The sequence below is a fragment of the Myodes glareolus genome, chromosome 6 (genome assembly GCF_982192425.1).
Source record: "Myodes glareolus chromosome 6, mMyoGla1.1, whole genome shotgun sequence".
Classification (NCBI taxonomy): Eukaryota; Metazoa; Chordata; class Mammalia; order Rodentia; family Cricetidae; genus Myodes; species Myodes glareolus.
In genome coordinates, this window is record NC_142031.1 from 2,229,381 (window position 1) to 2,250,412 (window position 21,032).

General features: G+C 51.1%; 1 protein-coding gene across 9 annotated transcripts in view; it reads left to right on the forward strand.

The window, feature by feature from the left end:
• Prdm16 (PR/SET domain 16) overlaps positions 1–21,032 on the forward strand; it is a 316,131-nt gene that overhangs the window by 146,807 nt on the left and 148,292 nt on the right. For 5 of the 9 annotated variants that reach the window (XM_087906796.1, XM_087906788.1, XM_087906791.1 and 2 more), the window contains exon 3: positions 6,112–6,162. In XM_087906796.1, the coding sequence (XP_087762922.1) occupies positions 6,112–6,162 (51 nt within the window). The remainder of the gene's footprint in view (positions 1–6,111; positions 6,163–21,032) is intronic. The other 4 variants (XM_087906790.1, XM_087906793.1, XM_087906792.1 and 1 more) reach the window with 1 other exon arrangement.

Genomic DNA, 21,032 nt, shown 5'->3' on the forward strand with positions numbered 1-21,032 from the left:
TGCCAGCATTTCTTGGCCTGCCCGCCATTTCTTTGCCTTTCTTTCCATGTTTTCAAACCCCCTCCCCCCCGCCCCCCGTTCTGTTTCCTGGTGATAGAGCCTGGATCAGCTACCTCCAGGCTCTTACATGAGGGAGGCTGTCCCAGAAACGCCAGATGATGACAGCTGCTGATGTCATTATAGTCACCCTTGATGAGGTGCTCGTGCGCCATTTATACCAGGCAAGATGTCAGGACTGAACTGTTGGTCTGGGAGAAAAATGAAGGGAGAACACTATTCTTTAAGAAGTTCACCTTCAAGCTGGGCAGTGGTGGTGCAAGTCTTTAATCCCAGCGCTTGGGAGGCAGAGGCAGGTGGATCTCTGAGTTCAAGGCCAGCCTGCTCTACAAGAGCAAGTTCCAGGATAGCCAGGGCTACACAAAGAAACCCTGTCTCAAAATACCAAAAGAAGAAGGAGAAGGAGAAGGAAGAGGAGGGAGAGGAAGAGGAAGAGGAGGAGGAGGAGGAAGAAGAAGAAATTCACCTTCAGCCGGTAAAGTTCTTGCTGCGTAGATATTAGGGCTTGGGTTCACTCTCCCGGAATTCACCTAATGACAAAAACGTCTATACATGGTGGTACATATTTCTAATCCCTGTACTGGAGAGAGAGAGACAGGAGGGTACCTAGAACCCACTCACCAGCCCATCTAGCTGAATTAGTAAGTTCCAAGCCAATGAGAAGCATTAACCTTAAAGTGCGTGTAAGCCCATTTTCCGTCATCCCAGAAAGAAGGGTATTCCTCTCCAAAGACTAGCTGGGCTCTCATCAGGGTAGCCATATGACATCCTGTTCTTCAGCTTCTGAGCTTGTGAGTAGAAAACTCTGCTGTCAGGGCAGGCCTCATAGAGCTCAACACTTCTGATGATGGGAAGGTCAACAGCCACCATTATGTGTCATCGCTCAGATTGTCCCCCAAACAACCCTGAGCCCACAACCTCCTCCAGTCATCAGGCAAGGCTCAAAGCCAGGATAGGATGCTTGGGAGTCCCTTCGTAACATCACAAGTACTCTGCCCTTCTCCCCACTCAGAAGAGATCCGATAATCAACTTCCTGAAGGTTCTGGACTCACACACAAATCCTCAGATCCAGAGAAACTACTTCAAAAACAGATAAGAAAGAAATATGGTCTAGAGAGACACGGGCTGTGTACAAAGGCCTGAGGACAGCCCAGAGCAAGCCAGACTGTGCTCCCCACTCTGGCGGTTTTGGCTTTGGAGTGGCCTTATGTTGGGGCTCATGTTGGCTTTCTCCCATAGGTCTGCTCCCAGATTCTTTGAAGGGAGAGACGCCTTCTGGGATCCATTTATGACACCAAACAGAAAGTCGGCCCCCTTGGGGGACATGCCAGAGTTTTGGAGCTGTGAGCCTATGAGATGTCTGTATGTGTGTGTCTACGCCTCACCAACCTCTTGGAGAACAGAGGGTATTTATTTTAAGAGTCAAAAAAGATGTTTTGAGCAACCCCACTTAGCTAAATCCTGGCACCGATACTCGAGAGAGAAGCTAAATGCCGGAGGTCAAACCTCGCTTTTTTGGCTAAAATGTTCAATCAAAACACACCTAATACTTCTGCTGGGGTGTGGGGGAGACGTTGAGAGCCTGGGGCAGCCATTGCCAGCAGTCGGCAAGCCGTCAGTACAAGCGCTGAGGCTGAACTAGCAACATAAAGAGGGTTTTCAGTAAACGGCAACCCAGCCAGCAAGGAAGCCAAGGCTGAGAGGCTCCGGAGTGTGTCCGGCGGTCTCCACCCAAGGTCAGCAGCGGGTGAGGAGGGCCTCATTAAAGATATTTCTACCTGGCAAGGCTGCTATTAAATCGGAACCTGGCTCAAACCTTCCCTTGCAGGGGGGCTCTGGAAACTCATGAGGTGCCAGCTTCCTCTGAGGGCATGATGCTCCCTGCGCCAGCACTAGTGACTCAGGAAGCCTGCCATCCTGGTCCTCGGCAGCTCACAGTTTGTCTCAGTGCAAGCTTGCATGCCCCACAGCCCAGTGAGTATCCGCTCAACGTATGGGTGAAGAGGGCCAAGGAACAGAGTCCCAGCTCCTCTCCCCAAGGCTGGCCAGGACCCATGACCTAGAAAGCACAAGGTTCTGGTTGTTCCCTCTCACTTGGTGACTCTTGACCAAGTGAGAGTTGTAGATGAGGTCGTTGATGTCCCTTTGTGTGTCCCCATCTGATAGCGAACCCCAGGGTAGGTAGTAACAGTGCCCATAATGACATAGCCGATGGGTTAACTGGGCACTTACCCACTGCTACTTCTTAGCTTCTGATAGGGGCCCTCCTTGGGACTACACTCATCTGCAGGTCTACGGAACACAGTTTGCCTTCCCCTGAGTTAAAGGGTGACAGGCAGGTTTGGAGAAGGCTGTGTGGCCACTCACAGACTGTGTACAGCGGCAAGAAGACCCAGCTCCCCAGAACATTCCTGCTGGTTCCCAACTGAGGTGTGGGGCATAAGCTGGTGTGGGTGACCAGAGTCCTGCCTGGGACACCATATTTTGGAGACACTGGTGCGAGAAAGACCGCTGTGGTTTCTGGAACCCAGAACTGGCAGACCCAGCTGTCTTTTCTGTAAGCTGAGGAGGCCTTGTGCCCCCAGTCTTTCTCCATATCTTCTCATTACACTGGTGGCGATTAACTTCTTGAAAAATGAGACACGATTTCAGAATGCAGCCTCTGGTGTCTTCAGAAAAGAAACTCCACCTTTGACCTTCTGACTGATTTGAGCCATTTCTAGCATTCAAAACCTTCTAGTCCCTGACTGAGGGAAACCTTTCCTATGTGAGTCTCCCAAATGCAAACAGGGTGGCCCAGGTGACAAAGGCCTTGTAAATGTATTTGTCGGCATTGCCACTTTTCTGTGACCTGGGCCTTTGGGAGGCTAGGAAGACAGTGCGGTCAGAGCCATCTGACTCACAGGAAACGCAAGCTTGCCGCAATAAGGAGGTATCCATGGGTGGAGGAGACGGAGAAAAGCAAGAAGGGCAGGAAAAGAACAGCCCCACTCTGGAGGCATTGAATCTGAGGTCCCACAGGCCCAGGGTGGCCTTTGTTGATGTCCCAAGGGCTCTCGTTTGATTCCTACAGCTATAGAAAGGCAGTGTTGAGGGGAGCTCCCTGGACCACTCTGTCAGGGTTGCTGTTGAAGGACTTCATTCTCTCTCCAAAGTTATGGTCATCTGTGCTAAGAACACAGAGATGTGGGTGCTAGCTAGATTGGCTGGAAGATTCAAACCCTTTTCCCTCAGAACACTCCCTCAGAGGCAGCCACACACTCCAGAACCATGAAGGTGAGCAATGTGAGCAGGCGACAGGCCCTTCCGGAGGACCTCTGTTGGCTGCTGGTGGCCTTGCCGGCACCTGAAGCTTGACTGAGCACACAGAAGGCAGAGCAGACAGATATGCAAAGGCATCCTAGCCTCGGCCCCACATTTACTAGTGACATGAGGTGCAGCTTTCACATCAGGACTCTCTGCTGTGGTAGGAGACACCCCCTTATTCTCAGAGATCGCCCAGGACTGGGGTGGGCGCCCTTTCCAGAAGTCCAGGACAGCCTTGCAGCAGAACGGCCAGAGACATCTCATTCCCCGCCCTGCACCCTAGCCCTCTCTCCAGTGTCTAGAACTGTGTTGACGTTAGTGTGTTAGCACAAGGTGGCTGTGGAATGCCACCAGGCAAGCTCCTTAGACTGGTCCTAAAACATCACAAGGTGTCCTGTGACCTGTCTGTTGACAGGTTCAGCACACACAGCACATACTCAGAGACTGCAGCCGTGTGTGTGTGTGTGTGTGTGTGTGTGTGTGTGTGTGTCCGTCTGTCCCTGAAGCTTGGGACCCTAGGAAAGGATTCTAATAGGGATGAGGCGACCAGGTAAAACATGCAGCCGGGTCAAGCAGCTCAGGAGTTCTCACGGCTGGGCTTCGGCATAGGGATCCCCATTCTCTACACTAATGGAGTCTGGAGACAGGCACTAGGTTTGGGGCAGTATCTGCTCTTTGCTGAGCATATGGGGCACAGTTGGTTCCTACAAGGAGTATCTTCTGGCTGTGTCTAGTCTTTCCTGTGTAGTACAAGCATTGCTTTCCTGGGAAAAATAAAAACACTGATTATTTCCTGGCTGAAGCCAGACCACTAAAAACCAAGAGAGCTCATGGCCCACAGGACTGGCCCCTTACCCTGCCATGGGTGGCCTGCAGCACAGAACCACCATCCTGTACATATTTAACCAAGAGGTCTCTATCCCCACTGGGAGCAGCATCTAGGGCACAGATTTGGATAGACTGTGTTGGGAAGAGGCCTCCCTGGGCAGCCTTTGCCTCCAGCACGTGGCTGCAGACTTCACTGGGAAAGAAAGCTTTTCTAGGGTTCAGGAGTCAGTCTCACCCTCTCGGGATCCCCTCACCCTCCCTGGCCCTGCTCTGAGTGAGAAGAGAAGCCATATGGGGGATCAGAAGCACAGCTGTCCACAGCCCAGTTCTGTCTGGCTTCTGCAGCTGGTCATGTGTCAGAATCCAGCCCAGCCGGGCAAAGCACATCACTGGGTCACGGGTGGCGTCCCCTCCGGAGGGTGGCATGAGCCTTGCGTGGCGCTCACCTAGTCTTCCCTCGCTCTCACTTCTCACTGACTGTCACTTTCCAAACCACACTTTCAGAATTTATTAAAAGAAACATAAAATTCCCAATTGGTTAGAATTCCCAACATTTAGAATATGGCCTCTTGTCAGCTGAGCCAGTCAGAGCCTGTTTGGTGTACCGCACTCCCTTGCCAGTCTGCGCGGGCACACGTGGGCACCTCAGGGTAGCGGGGAGGGGAGGGAAAGAAAGCCCTTTGGGTTGACATATCTCCTCATTCTGTTTTTCAAGTTTGAATTTCCATTTTGGTTCCTAGTCTTTTGGAAATGACATTATAATTTATGAACATGAGTCTACGGCTGGACTCCCAATCCAGAAGGGGAAAGTCCGGTTTCTACCTCTCATTTGTTGGTTTGCTTAGCTTTGTGTCTGGTCACTGAAGCACCCACCCTCTAGGGGGGCTGCTGGGGTAAAATGGCACGGCTCTGTAGACCGGAGTCAAGGACAGCTGCATGGGACAGAAGGATGCAAGGGTGGCTCTCTCTCTTCTGCTGCCAGATGTGTCTGTGAGGTAGAGGATGCAGGTCTGCTGTGGTTCACGAAGTGAAGAAGTACCGCCAGACACCACAAAGCCGTCTTCCTTCCCGGGGCATGTCATGTTAATAGGAGCAGGTGACACACTGCCATCCCAGACTCAAGGAACCCTGTGCCTGCTCCCCCCATATCTGATGTCTCAGAACAGAGGTGGAACTCATGGCTCCCCTGAGCTCTGCCTCCCAAACCAAACTGGAATCCCTAGGAGGACAGGCCTGAAGCCTGCAGCCTGCTAATCCTTTAGGACTGGGCAGACTGGAGCAGGAGACATTTTTACAGAGGCTCTGCTGGGTTTCCTGGCAGAGCACGAAGTCGGCTGTACCTTTCAGGGTCTTAGCTCCCTGCTGGTCACAGCCACGGGCGGCCTGTCTTAGGATGTGTCAGCCCTCACCCTTTCATTACTGGGCGATGGTTTCTCCGCAGAGCAACACCGACTCTGAAGAGGAGCTGTAAAGAACAAACTACATTTGCAGGGAGAGGACACCTTTCAGGTCCCCAGCATATGGGGGTTTCTGTTAGAATAAGGACACTAAGCAAATGACCAAGGACATGTATATTCACTTTGCTCTTGACGGTGGATATGGTGTGACTAGCTGTACGAGTTCTGGCCCTGACTTTTTCAAAACAATAGGCTGTAACCTAGAATTGTGGACCAGGTTAACCCTTTCCTCCCACATGTTGCTTTCTGTCAGGCTATGTTTATCATATATGTGCATGCATGCGTGTACACACATGGAAACTAAAAGAGTCCCCAACAAGAGTTTCCCTTCATTTCTCAGGGAAGCCACGGGACCTTGCCTTCATGTTGGTGAGGTGTTGATCTGCCTGTGGTTCACAACCCTCTGCGGCGTGAAGGTGACACCTGTTAGCCACTAACAGCCCTTTCCGATTTGCTTTGCAGCAGATGCTGACGGATACAGAGGTGTCATCCCAGGAGAGCTGCATCAAAAAGGTAGGCAAACCTGCTGTCACTGTCGTCAGCCCATACCAGTACCTTTTTACGTGGCCCCTGGTGGGACAGCTATGTGGTCTTGGTTGTTTCTGAGCTACAGAGCAAAGAACCAGTCCATGAGCAGAGCATTATCTGCACACAGTATACGAATGCCATCAGGGGAGACACTCATTTTCACCATTTTCACTGTGTAAGCGGCGGTGGGGGGGGTCACCTCACTAAGCCACCCCAGCTCTTGAGAACAGAAGACAACCCTAGGCCCGTGGGAATGCTGCAGGCCATGCAGACACAGGAAAACTAAATAAAGGCAGGTTGTGTTTATTTAACTATCTTTACTGAATACTCACATGAAAAGAGTGTGTTTGGGGGGGGGGCAAGGGGCCGCAGATTCAACAGATCCTTTCGCTGCACTCTTAACTCCCAAAGAGGGCTCAAGCATCGCTTTAAGTAAGCAAAGCATTAGGCAAAAGAAAAAGCTTCAACTGGGCATTGTCTACCACCTTTCTGGCTGATGATGGATCATAGCTGGTCGACAAACACGGCTCTGAAAGACCCAGAGACAGAGAGAGAGAGCTAGCGGAGGGGAAAATACACATGGCCCAGGGACACACCACACACACACACACACACACACACACACACACACACACACACACGTGTGTTTACGCTGCCGTCTACATAGTGGTAAGAAGATAGTCTCCAGTCAGCGCCAAAGCGTTCCTTAAGCTCAGTCACTGGTATGGCTCACAATGCAAGCATGCATGCATGCAGAGGAAAGCCCACATGTGTGCATGTTCATACAAGATTCTTATCCTATGTTTAAGATCTTCCCATGGAATTAAAGTGCCATCTTCTCTCTGAGTATCTCTGCCCATGGACAGAAGTGGGCACAGAGATCCATTTGCACACATCCCTACCTGGAAGTGGTGGGGGTCTCAGCTCAGGTTGCTGGGGAGACCGCATCAACACCATGTGGTCCATCCCGTGTTATTCATCCAGAGTCTTGCAACACAGGATGTATACTTGAGGGGTCCTGCCACCCAGGTGAACAGATAAGTCTGACCTGGTGGGCACTATGCTGAGCACACAGGCAGAGCTCTTTACTGGGTGGGAGCTGTCCGTCTCCCAGGCAAACCTCAGGCAACATTTTGGAGGTGAAGTTTTCACAGGGACCCTTCCTTCCTCCATCCCTCTACCCTTTAAATGTGCCATGGATCAGATTCTCTCTCTCTCTCTCTCCTTCTCCCTCTCTCCTCCCTCCCTTCCACTCTCCTTTTCTTCTTTGGGTAAATATGTGTGTTTTGAAAGGAAAGGGGTTGGGACTGGAACAGAATTCTGTATCTCAAGAGTTGTGGAAAAGTGAAGCCCAGTCTGCTTTTTGCCACCAACAGAGCGGACCACCTTGTTTTCAGTTTGTTTCTGGGTGTGTCGCCCAGCCAAGGTATAGTGGTTAAGGTAGGGGATCAAAAGGTCAAGTTCAAATGTAAAGGGCTGGGAAAAGAAGAGCGCTGGATACTTTTGAAAGGAAACAAAGTAACAGATGGCAGGAGTGAGTCTGCGGCTCTGCTCTTGCCCTGGGGTGGAGTGTAGGGACGCTGTTTGTGACTTGTGCTTTTTCTTTTCTATAAAATGTGGTTCTGTGTTGTCTCACCTGGCCCCAGGTCATCTTGGGAGCTGCTTCTGGGATAGTTGTGAAGTACACCACAACCAGAGACCCCCTTGAAGATGCTTAGGGGGACAGCTATCTCAGTCACAGGTTCCTGTGATGCCCCTGAAACTATAGCCAGGCTGAGGGTCTCAGAGAACCCAGGGGCCCCCACAGACTAACCCCCATATAGGCTGGAGCATCTTGGAAGCCTGAGACTGCGGGTGGGTGACCTTGTCCACACTCTACAGTGTTTCTTGTGAGGCTGGGGAGCTGCTGCAGTATACCCCAGGGACTGCTGAGCACAAGTTTTTCAGCTTTGGCTGAGTTCAGACATCCCTGCTTCTCTGGGACCACAGAACAAGAATTAAAACCTAGTCTTAGGTCTGGACCTAAGTGGTGGGAGGTGGAGGGGACTGAGATAGAGATGAGAATTTTACGTCAACAGCAAAGGGGGGTCACATGCCAGGGCCTAGGACTTTGAACTTCTGTGCAATAGTGTGGCAATTTCTGCCTCACTAACACGTCACTTAAAGCTGTGGTTACTATAGGCTTGCTTTTTTTTTAAAAAAAACTGAGGTAATGCTACACGAACCTGTGTGTGTTTGGATTACCTGAAGACTTGCACACTTGTATTAAAAATATGATAGGGAAGTGTGGGACAAAGGGGGCATGTGGAGACTGTGTGGCCTTGGGTTGTTCAATTGCCCTCTCTGAGCTTCATATATCCTGCCCTGCATCTGCATTTGTGAACTGTAGCAGGTTTGGTTTCATTCTTTCAGCCCATGACACTGGTGCAGGAAGGAAAAATGGAAGAGGTTGCTCTTGGAAGTATTAAGTATTAGAGAACAGGTGACTACAGAGGTATTTCATTCTTCTGAGTGTATCTGGAATTTACAGAAGGAGCCAGGCAAGTGTGGCTACGCATGGGACAGTTGTGTCAAGATTCACACCCAAGACTCCACAAACCTGCACTGAGCAAAGCTACCTCTGGCTCAGTCTCTTCCCAGTTCTGCTCCCCTTTGTCCCTCACTGGACCCAGTCTCCTGCTCACCCCTATTCACCCACTATGTCCCTTACTCCCAGCATCCCTCTGGGCTCCATTGCCCCTAATATTTTCATCACTTGTGGCCACATGCCCCCAGCTTTGTGCCTGTGTTCCAAACCTCAAGTACCTAAATCCCCCTGCCATCTCTACCAGGGTCCTTTGTGCCCTCGGGAGACATCACTTGAGCTTCCCCAGAAGTCGTCACGTAGGCTGTGGTCAGGACCCAGTCAAGCTTCTTCCCACAGCGGAACCCAGGACCTCTGGGGCTGCCCCTCTGCTGGCGACTCTATTTAGTCTGTTTACTTAGAGGGAAGCCTGGGGGCTCCTGGAGAGCAAACATCTGCGGGAGATAATCTAGCGAGCTGTCCATCCATCACTTGGCTGCGCGGCTCCCCGGAGAGCACGTCGGAGCCCGTAATAAAAAGGCCGGGAGAAGAGGCTTTGGGGACGAATAAAGAGCCGTGTTAAGGGCTCGCGGAAAATGGATGGAAGACATTATTAAGGCTCAATGGCCGCCTTATCAAAATCCAATAGGATAGACATTTGGCAAAGGCTTAAATTTATTCTTTGACTTTCTGGAGGGCTGAATTTATCCGTTAACAAGAGTGTAGTCCACCCGGGGAGATGGTATCAGGCAAAGGAATTTTGATTCAATCTCTTCAGTGATATGAAAAGGGAAACACAGGACCCCACGGCCTTTCCCTTTGTCCTGCTTTATCTTGTTTTCGTTCAGCATCTCGCAGAGGAAGGGGGTGTTAATACAGGGCAACTAGGAGAGAGCACAAATGAAAGGAAGTGACCTTTTTCTCTTGTATTTTTATTTCCGCCTTTCCTCCCTTTCTCTGCTCCCTCTCCGCCCCCAAATAAAGAAATCGGGGATTTGTACCATTATAACTGGTACTCGGGGGCCTGGAAAAGGTTCCTGCCTGGAAGGGCCCAGCCAGCACTCCTCCTGGGCCCTGGCAGGAGGCGTGAAAAGAGTAAATAAATAAATAAATAAATCGAGAGGGTCAGCGATGGGTCCATAAATCTCTTCCAGTTATTATTTCGTACAAAATGCTACAGGTCATAAAAGCCACCTGATAGCTCTCGAGTGATCCAAACAGGATGATTGATTGATGATTATGGAAATCTGTGAAGTGATTATTTGGGTGTTAGAAGCATAACCTCTCCCACTGGGCTCGGGGACCTTTTACCCCTCGTATGGTCCTGGATGTGCTGTCTCTGGTGACCGGAAGCCCAGAGGCCTCAGGGTTCATGAAGGATGACCGGAGCCAGAAGCGTGAACTCAGCCTGCTTAGGAAGTGGGAGCCGAGGCAACTAGGCAGCTACCAAGTGGCTTTTGTGAAATCAATTGTTTGGATGTCACACATCCCGAGATCTAAACCTGGCCACAACTGTGTGAGCTGTTTGCCTCTGCAGACAGTTTCTTCACAAGAGCTGTGTAGTCAGGGACTGGTTTATGTTGTTCCTCGGTAGCTGGAGGGTGAGGCGGTGGGGAGATACACATACGGGTCCTCTGCCATGCTCGACTGACCTGCAGGTCAGGGTCTGGCTGGTGTTTGTTGGAACCGGAAGGCTCTCCACCACCATCCATAGCTTGGCTAAGGGCTGTGTCACTGAGGTGAACTTAGGGACCTCCTCCCCTCCTACCCTTTCCAGACATCTGGCCGCACTCAGAGCCCATCAAGGTCCATAACTATCCTGCAGTTTCCCTACACCTACTCTATTGCAAACAAAAACAAAAACAAAAAAAACCCATCAACAACCACAAAAACTCACTAACACAACAAAAACGCTGTGTCGAAATTATTAATTTGCATGTAGGATCAGTTATGTCTTTATGAAACCAAAGTGTGTTTAGCTGCCCCAGAGACAGCCCCGAGTTGATTTTTATAATCTCGGGCTGAATAGACTTGCCTCGTCGTGGTAAGCCGGGAACAAAAGGCTGGACAGTGGTTGAAAGCCCTTTGAGGACATGTCTCTCTTTCCATTGTTCTGGGGTTGCTGATAAAAGAACGGGGAGTCCATTAATTCAGTGAATGAACATATAGCAAAGTCAGTCCCCTCTTGAGAACAATAATGTTGAGGTCAGCTTCAGTTGCTATGGAAACTAAGTACTCCTAAGAAGTTTGCATCCTTGATTTTGCTGAATCAAAGGTTGCAAAGTGAAGAGGTGCAATACCGCCACCAAGACAGCAGAAAGTCGGGAAGGGCTGCCTCCAAGGGTCCCTTCTCCTGAGGGGGCTGGGCCGCTGGCCTTGGGACCCTCAGTGGCTCTCTGAAACCAGCCTGTGTCTGGCTTCTTCCCTCACCCCTCCCCGAAGGACGGAGGATGCTGTTTCCACAACTTGAGACTTGTCCAGAAAGGCCCCTTCCGGGACTCTTCTCCAGCGACAGGGCAGAAGGCAGTGTGGGGGAGGGCTTGCAGGGGGAGCTCTAGCAGCCCTCATCTTGAGCAGCTTGGGGCCCCGGCTAGACTCTGACCTCACCCCTTGCAGCACCTGAACCAGCCTCTTAGGGCAGGGCCTGGAACTGTGGCCCCTTTGCGAAATGATAAGGGTGACTAATGGTCCGTTAGCGTGGCCTCGGTGAGTTATGGGCAGCCCCAAGCTTGGCGAAGACTGTGTAAACGTACATCTCCTGAGCCGAGTTGATGCCGATTACTCCCCCCCCACCCCCGCCGCCCCTGGAGGCTCCCTTAAATCAGCTTGAACCATCAGATTAGGTGGGCAGAGGTGCAGCTAATTAATTTCCTGGCCGTAATTTATTGCCTGCTCCCGTGGGTGTTGTCTTCAGGGCCCTGCTTGTCGGATAAAGGCTGAGACAGCGCTCAGCCAACTGGAGGAGGCTTGGAGGGACCGGGGACTTGGGCAGGTTAGGGGAGACTGTTTTCATTTCTCCCTTTCTGTGAGAGACAAGTCAGGTTTTCCTTTCTCAGAAACTTCTTACATGGCATTCATGAAGGCTTTCTGGGGAAGTCTCTAGATAAAGGTCCTGGAGGAGGTCAAGAGTAGGAAGCTGGCTGCCTCCCCTCCCCAGGGTTTCTAGCAGGGCCCCTGGGAACCCTTCTCTGGCATCAGAAACTATCAGCAGCGTCCCTGGCCCCTTCTCCTGGGGGCCTGGAGCAGGGGCCATCATCCTAACCCATCGCCACCCAAGAACCAGGTCCTTCCCTTGCTTCATAGCCCTTGGCTTTTAATGTTGAAGTTGTGACCACATTGTCCGCCTCTGAAAACAGTGCCTAATTACAGGCCCAGTGCTCTCCAAGGTCTGAGGATTAAGTCAGCTGTGGAGGGAGCGACCAGCACTGTTCTAGAGTAGGTAGGTTGGGCAGTAGGAACATTGGTGGTTCCTCGCTAGAGGTGAGGACACGGGCTTGGTTGTCTGAACTCAGCCTGTGAGCGCTGGGCCTCTTAGAAGACCTTTGTCTCCAGGGCAGAGTCTCTCCGTCCACGGCACAGAGTTCACAGTGACCCACTGCTCCGTCCTCACAACAAGCCAGCATCTAGGGGCATACGGGCGACCCTCGTGGGATTCTCAGACCTTGCTACTGTCGTGCAAGTGGCCCTTGCAAGAGAATACTGGGGAAGATGGCCAAGTGGGACGGCCTCTCCTGCTCCCGGCTCTGAACGGGATTTATTGGCTGCATTACCGGCTTTATAGGAGCCAGATGGAGGTGTCAATAAAGTCGGTCTGTAATCTTCAGGTGGGTGCAATATTGAGTTAATTAAATTGTGCCGCACTATTAGGAGGGAAATATATATCAGCTGGAAGTTCTCTTGAGCCTCTTCTGCCCTGGATACACAAATGCAGACTCAACCAAGTCCAGAGTCTTAAGCCTAGATGAGAAGGGTCAGCCGTGGCCTTCACCTGCCCAAGCGCCTGCCGCATTGAGGTTCCTGTCATTACCATGCATGATATGAAGACATGCCGGGTTCTGGGCAGACATGGGCAGCATGGACAAGCATCAGCTTGGGTACTACAGTTGCCTTGAAGAGTTCCCTGCAGCCCATCATTTTGTCAATATCATGCTCTCTGACAGACCTGAGTTCCTGGAAAAAAAATCTCACAGCAGGACACAAAAGTTGAGTCTATTTCCTCTTTATGGAGCAGATTAAGCTTCTTAGGCCCTGCAGAAAACAGGTTCTGGCGTCCATTGAGAGTATCAGAAGCACATTCATCTGTATTTGTTGGTTTAGGGCAAAATCTCCTTAGATCTTTGTCTCCAGGTAGGATTTGAGTGGACCCTGGAGAGGGGGATGCTTCCCTGGACAATAGCTGCTTGGTTGGTGGGAGGTCTTTGAAGGAGGTAGGCCTTTGTGGAAGACTGCACCATCCTTCACTGCTAGAAAACCACCTGTTGTTAGAGAGGACACCTGCCCTAGGTTCAGGGAGGATAGCCAGGGGATGGGGGTTACCCAGTCCTGAGAGAACACACAAGCCCACTGACACCCCAAGAGTGCCTGCTGATTCCTCCATGGCAGTGATTCTCGACCTTCCTAATGCTGCAACCCTTTCATACAGTTCCTCATGTTGTGGTGACCCCAACCATAAAATTATTTCACTGCTACTTCACAACTATAATTTTGCTACTGTTAAGAGTCATAATGTAAATATCTGATATGCAGGATATCTGATATGTGACCCCAAATGGCCACGACCCACCTGAGAACTGCTAATGTATGGGGCCGCATGGCTCCTGCATCCATGGTTGGCAATCCTGCTCTGAGGGTCCCATGTGTGGTTGCTGCAGCTGTCCCAGGGTCCAAGCTCTAATTCGTGGGTCACATCTGCTTTTCCTGGTCCACTGCAGAGACAGGAAGGGAGAGTGTGAAGGGGAATGGCAGCCAGACATGATGGGTTCCACTGCCCTGGCCCCAGTGAGGCACTGCGTACCAGGTGCCACACAAACTCATTTGTGGCGTCTACACTTGTGGTGGTCACTTACAGAACGCTAGTCTTGTGACGTGTTTACTGTCGCCCTGAAGACATCGTTAGTTGTGCTTTACTGAGCTGGAGGCAGGGAGACTGGGCGGGACAGGACCCAACGCAACACTGTCAAACACTAGCCAGTAGACGGTTCTTGGCAAGGACTCTTAAGTGTGTGTGTCCGGTGGTTCCACGTGGCTCCAATATTGCTCTGCTGGCGTGCTGTGAGGGTCATTTGGGCCCTTCCACAGCCGAAGTTGGAGTGGTTGTGTGCTATAGACCTGAGTTCAGGACCTGGCAAGGCTGGGTGGACTGGAGTCAGTGGAAATGGTTGGGATGCTAAGTTAGTGTCCTGATGTCGCTAGATGACAAAGCATTCTAGGACCTGGTGATGTGAAATAGCCTCCCTGACTCACTCAAGCAGAAGAGACAGGTTGCCTGTGGGTCAGCAGAACGTGGCTCTTCTCTGATGGCTGGGCCCTATAGGGTTGAGCAATCTATTGTCAGCTGTCTGGGGTGTATGATCCTGGGGCTCGGGGGTGGGGAGGAGGAAGAAGTAGACAGGCTCACTTCTATGCCAGACCACAGAAAGAGCATGTGGCCACTCTGTAACAGTGCCTCTCTTATTTATGCCACAGAATGGAATGGGACAGTACACTTTCTGGAGGAGGTGGTATCTGGGCTGACATCTGCCTAGCTTGCAGGTCACAAGCTAGGATACTGCTCATCCTTCTAGATCTGTTGAGAATGAAGTCTGAGGCAAGTAAACCTTAAGTGCAAAGAGAGACAGGATGAAGAATGCACAGCTACCCTTCCATCACATTCAACTGCTGTGACTTTACCTGATGAACTTAGGTTGACCTGGTGACATGCTTACCCCTTGAGAGGGATGGTCTCAGGTCGAGAACCTGGACTTCCCCAGAGCTGTAGGGGAAATGGGCTCCTAGATTCAGGAGATGCCAAGTGTGTCTTAGGGGTGTCCCAGGGCCTTTTGCTGGGAAAGAAAGAAACCCAGGGTGGCCCCTGGCTGGTTGTCATTGACTAATTGTTGGATAGCAGAGCATAGAAACCAGAGTGACCAACCCAGTGTTCAGTGCCCCCAAATCACCATCTAAACAACGTGATGTCCAAAAGAGGGCTTCCAAGTCAAAGCATGAAAACAGAACGAATAGAAATCTCAAATGCACGCAGACCTGTGAGTGAAGCCACCAGCAGGTGAACGTACAGCAGGGTCCACATCTGTGGAATTCCTTGAATCTTGGAATCTTGCAGCCTACCCAAGACCAGCTTTTCTTCCTTCACCCACTGAAGAAGTGCTTGCTAACAAGCACCTACTGTGGGGGGCGGGGAGCTGTCCAGGGTGCTGATTTGCCAAGTTATCCTCTCCCAGAGTTGGGTCTTGAGATCCCTGTCCTGTACACAGAGGGTCCCTGCTCTTCTCTGTCTTCGGTTGTATCCCATTTCAAGCTGAATACGCCTCATAGGGCTACATTTCCAGAACCCACCTGTGCAATGGGCTCTGTGCTATTTCTATTTTTAATTTTCAAATTTTTTCCTTTTTAATTTTTAAAATTTATGTTTCTGAGAATTTCGAATTGTGAGTGCTGTATTTTTATTGTTCTCCCCTCCCTCTCCTCCACCCAACTCTCCCTGGGACTCTCCCCCTTCTCAGATGCATGACCACTTAGTCTCCAATCGTAATGGTTACATACACGCGTGCATACGTTGGTAGATACAGCCTGCTAAGATCATTCAGTGTTGGTCATGTATCTTTCGGGCCAAGCTGTTAGTACCGGCTTCCCTATCATGGGGGCTCCCCTCTGGAGAAGACTGGTTCTCTTAGACGTGAGGCTCCGCACCATGCCAATTGCTCTTGTTGTCTTCTGTCTTGTTGATGAAACCATATTGTTGGAATTTCCTGTGCGCAGCTTCCCTGCCATAGATAGAAAACACGATCTCAAGCAGTCGGGTCCTCTGGCTCTTGCAACCTTCCTGACCCGTCTCCTGTGGCGTTCTTATGGTATAAGAGCCTTACATATAGTATAAGGCCTGTGTTGTAGATGTATCTGTTGGGGTTGGGCACCCCACAGTCAGCTGTGGTCTGCACCTTGATCAACTGTGACTCTACTGCAATCTTTTTATTTTTAAAATTACGTGTGTGTCTGTGTGTGTGTCTCTGTGTGTGTGTGTGTGTGTGTGTGTGTGTGTGTGTGCGTGTGCGTGTGCATGTGTGTGCTCATAAGCATGTATGCTCTGTGGCAATGAGGAATTCAGAGGACCTTCATGGGTTAATTCTCTCTCTTCCTACCTTGTGGGTCCTAGAGATCAAACTTAGGGTGACAGACTTAGCAATACGCACCTTGCCTGCTGAGACATCTTGCTGGCCCTGTTCTATGCTTTTGTGGCAGAAATGCCCCATATGTAGATGGGCTGGGCTGTGCCCCTGGGCACCAGTGAGCCAGGAGGCCCAGCCTGGTCCTGAGCAACTCCTTTTCTTCCACCATATACAGGGAGAAACAGCAAGGATAACAAATTGGTTTTGGTAAGAGGGAGCGCAGTTCTTAATTTAACAGGTTCAGCATGATATGCCATTTTCTTATTTAATACTCTTTCTTTCTTTCTCTGACGGATACCCTCTCTCTGCCTTGGCCTCTTTGTATGCTAACGGGATTCGTTATCCACCTGACACCCACGTCCATCAGCCTGCTGCACCCGGCAAACAACAGCTTCTTCTCACCCAGTTAGCAAGATGTTGCTCCAGTGTGCTGTTGATAAATGAAGTCATAAAAAGCAAGATGTATTATTTTATGTTGGAGCCTCGGCTCTGTTATTTCTGAGCAATGGCTGAGACCTGGAGGATTAGCCTCAAAAATGTTTGCGTTATCGGGGACGGAAAATTATCACCCAGACAGAGTCTGGCGTGGTGTTCATCACAGACCAGCAGGGTGTGGGGGGCTCTGAGGCTATGGAATCTACTTCACACTGCTCACAGGGTAAGGAGGGGAAGAGGAGCACCTGTGTCTGCAGCATTTGCTTAGACAGTCCAGCATGCCATGGCCAGGCCAGGCCAGGGCTTCCTTCTAGCCCTCCAAACTGGGGACTCTGGGTTCCTCAGGCCCTGAAAGGGCAGATAATTATCAGAAGAGAATCTGAAGCCTGGGAACCCCAGAGAGCTACAAAAATAAACCGAGGAGGAGGGATTGGAACAGCTTTCCTCCCTTTGTACTTCTGTTTTGGACAAGCAGTGCAGAGGCAGGAGTGAGAGGGAACTGGCAAGGTGGAAGAAAACATCAAATTAGACCTCAGAGGGGGCAGGATTGGCGGCCGCCTGGGGTGGGGTAGGACTGGGGGCATGGAGCACCTCTGTCCCATGGCTTCCCATGTGCAGCTCCCAGGAGACAGAATTGTCCCTCCCTGCTCAGCTCACCTGAGGAGGCCCAGGGCAGGTCTGAAGGAGAGTGTCTGCTGTTGGAGGGTGTCCGGTGACCCAGCTGGACTCAGTGTGCAAAGGCCGTATCAGGGTGAGGTTTTGCCTTTCTGTTGGCAGTCGCGCCATGGTGACTCTGAGGCTGTGGTGGCAAAAGCCAGCCTGCCTGTTCTCAGGCCACATCTCAGGACCCCTCGGGGACTCACAGCTACCCTGCAGGGCGGCAGCTATACTCCCCGTTTGTGTACTTAGGAGGAAACTGATTAGGACAGTACATTCACTCTCCCAAGGTCAGCCAAGTACAGAGTGGCAACCTGTTCCCAGTTGTGTGTGTGTGGTGGTGGTGGGGAGCTTCTGATCCAGATAGACTCAGGCTCTCCAGTACCCCTTGTGCCCAGAGAGCACCCAATAAGCATTGACCTGGCAGCCCACCTCCTGTGCTCCCCAGGAACCGCATCTAAAGGAGCCCTGTGTTCTTTCCAGGTCCCTCCTGAAGTCTGAGGTACACCTCATCCCCACTCCTCCTTGTTCTTTGGCAATCCTTATGCTGTGACCCCATTTTCCTACACCTGGTGTTATAGAAAAGGTGGTTCCCCCAATTTGCCTTCTTCATTAAATGCCCAGCTTTTGAGATGGCATGTAACTCAGATACCCATCAAAGCTCTTGTTCCTATTGGGCCCCTTTGGGATCCCCCTCACATAGAAGACTCCGCTATGGAAGTGTGGCATCTTCTCACCCCACTGAGCCCCTTCCAAGGAAAGGAAACTGCTCCTTCACCAGTTGGAACAGATTCTCTTGCCCTGAAGCCCATGGGAAGACATTCTGCACAGTGGGGATTCCTGTTGTCTGAGAGCCAAACCCCAAGTGCAGTTTCAGAGGCACTCTGGAGCTTGGTTCATCTCCTCACCATGCTGTGCCTCACTGATACACGGTGCAGGAGGTCCTTCTGTCTATGTCAGCCCTCTCCTCCTACAGATATACTCCAGAAACATCATGAAAACTTGTCTACAAACATCTGTAGGGGACATGCAAGTGGTAGCCAGGCATTTCCATAGAACTTACCTGTTCTGCTCATGGTTTCCTTACCTGTAAAACAGAGAAACATAGAGGTTCTTGCTTCCAAGTTGTGGTTGTTTACATGAGCTACTATGTATTGAGCATAGGTAGCAGCACCTGGCACAGGTTTGTAGCACAGAGTGAGGCAAAGGTCAGGGATGGCAGTTGTGAGGGTGCTGATGGCAGTGATGATGGTGGCGGTGGTGATGGTGGCGGTGGTGATGATGATGGTGATGGTGGCTATGATGGTGGTGATGGTGATGATGGCAGTGATAGTGATGGTGATGGCGGCATGGTGGTAATGGTGATGGTGATGGTGGCTATGACGGTGGTGATGGTGATGGTGGTGATGGTGATGGTGGCGGTGGTGACGGTGGTGATGGTGGTGATGGTGATGGTGGTGATGGTGATGATGGTGATGACGGTGGTGATGGTGATGGTGATGGTGGCTATGACGGTGGTGATGGTGATGGTGGTGATGATGGTGGTGATGGTGATGGTGATGGTGGTGATGATGGTGATGATGATGATGGTGATGAAGGTGGTGATAATGATGATGATGATGATGGTAGCTATGACAGTGGTGATGGTAATGGCAGTGATGAGGGTGGCAAAAGTGATGATGGTGGTAATAATCACGGGGAAGCTGATGGTAGTGAGATGTTAGTATGTTGATGGTGGTAACTGTGATATCCATGAGTCCTTGAGGACTTCTCCAGATGTACTTGTTGCCGAGGGAACCCAAGAACCAGGAGGGGCTGCTCCCAGAGGGCTATGAGGACTATGGGAACTTCAGTTATGGCTCCCCATATGGGGGTGAGCTGAATGATTACTGAGTTTCTTAGGGTCTTGGTTCCTGACTTGCCAGCCCAAGGCAGTCCCTGTGTACTCATTCAAACTCTCCAGCAGTATGGACCCCAAAGATAAGGCCTGGGACAGCACTGCAGAGAGGGTTCATTCAGCAAGACAAGGTATTAAAAAGAAAAAATAACAGGAAGAGGTGGAAGGAGAAGTCATAAACCTCCCTCACACCCTGGCCCTCATAGACGACCTCTCACATAGAAAAGCGGGCCTTGGGGAATTAATAAGAAGTACAGGACTTCCTGTGAATTAGCAAGTAGATTGTGAGCCGTGAATTACTTTTTTCCTTTGAAAAATGATGTAGCCAGGTCAAAATATTTTTGCCCTTCAAACACTTGAGTTCCTTTGTCCTGGGGGCTGACATGCCTTGGTTTCCATGTAGCCTCACAATGCAGGGAAACATCTTTTAACCGCCAGACAGCCTCCTGATAAGCCTGCGACTCCGTGTGCTTGGAGAGCCGGGAGAGGGGTGAGAACGCAGAGCCCTTTAGAGACTGTGTTTACACAGCAGTGAGAGTCCCTTCTCCCTCTCGGCAGACAGGCCCTGGAGCACAGGTTACACAACCCTGTACTCACAGCGGCTGCCCCCACCCATGCCGTACCCACCTCGTTTGTTCTGGGGAGGACCTGACCCCCAGGTACCTCTCTCAGGAACAGCCACCTGCTTGGCTGGGAGAGTCTGGGAGACTGGCCCAGTGCTCTGGAGTTGCTCTTTTTTAAGTCCCAGGAGAACCAGCCAGAGCACAAATCCATGTCAAGGCGTGTCAGACTACAGCCTGTGCCACCTCACTGGGAATTCCACCCGAGAGCTCCCACTCCACTGCATCCACCTCACGCGGCCCCGCAGGCTTCCGCTGCTAGTTTCTCTGGGCCACACAACAGTCCCATTCAGCAAAACATATCATTTACCCCAAGAAGGCCAGCCTGGACCAGACAAGCACTAGAGGGAGAACCCCGTCCAATAATGTAGAGAAGGGACACTCAGAAAAGACCTTTTGATGTTCCCCGGGAAGATGACAGAAGGGGCTGAGTGACCAACATTCTTTCACCTCTCCATTCGATGAAAGGAACCCCTTTTTCCATATGTCCCATCTCCCCTCATCTAGTTCCCTCCTGGCTCTTCCCAAGGATTCTGAGCTCAGGAAAGAGAAAGACTGTCCAAAGCTACAGAGCTGGCCTGTGACCTGCCTGGCCTTGTTACGGGCTCAGTCCTCTGTGTGTTTCTTAGGCACACATTCCGCTTGCTTAGAACGAGGGTCCTCAGCCCCTTGAACAGGAAAGCAAAAGGAGGAAACCTAGGAGAGGCTATAAGGAGAAGGATCACGGTAGCACAGCCAGGGCTGGAGATTGGGGTCTGGTAGGCCTTGAAGGTAGAGCTGAGAGTTCCAGGGATGAAGTCGCAGCACGGAAGCCCCCCTGAAGGAACTCTTTCACTTTTCTCCCGGAGCCTGCAGAGCTGTACTGCTGAGTCCTTGGGTGCCCAAAGGCCGTGGACTTGGTGACATCATCAAGAACAGGGATGATGGTAATGGTGGTGAGGAGATGGTGATGATGGGAATGACAGAAGCCGACACGGGGGACATGGGGACACCAGGTGGGTGCTCGGAGTCGAGCGATATGAATTCATTCATCGTCAGCCGAACATACCATCGGTGGAGTGTGCTTAGTTCTCCTGTCCCATTTCACTCTTCAGGGTGTGAGAATTCTCCCCAGATCCTCGGGCTATGCGGGAATCCTAACTGGCGGCTCCCAGCAGAAGATGAGAGAGGGGGTGGGCCTGCGTATCACGAGATAATCTTTGGGAAGAGACTTGGGTCCACAGTTCAAAGTGTGGTTTTCTATGGCGCGTGAATCGTGTTTGCACCTGTAGAAAGTGGAGCCTTGTACTTGGCAACTGAAA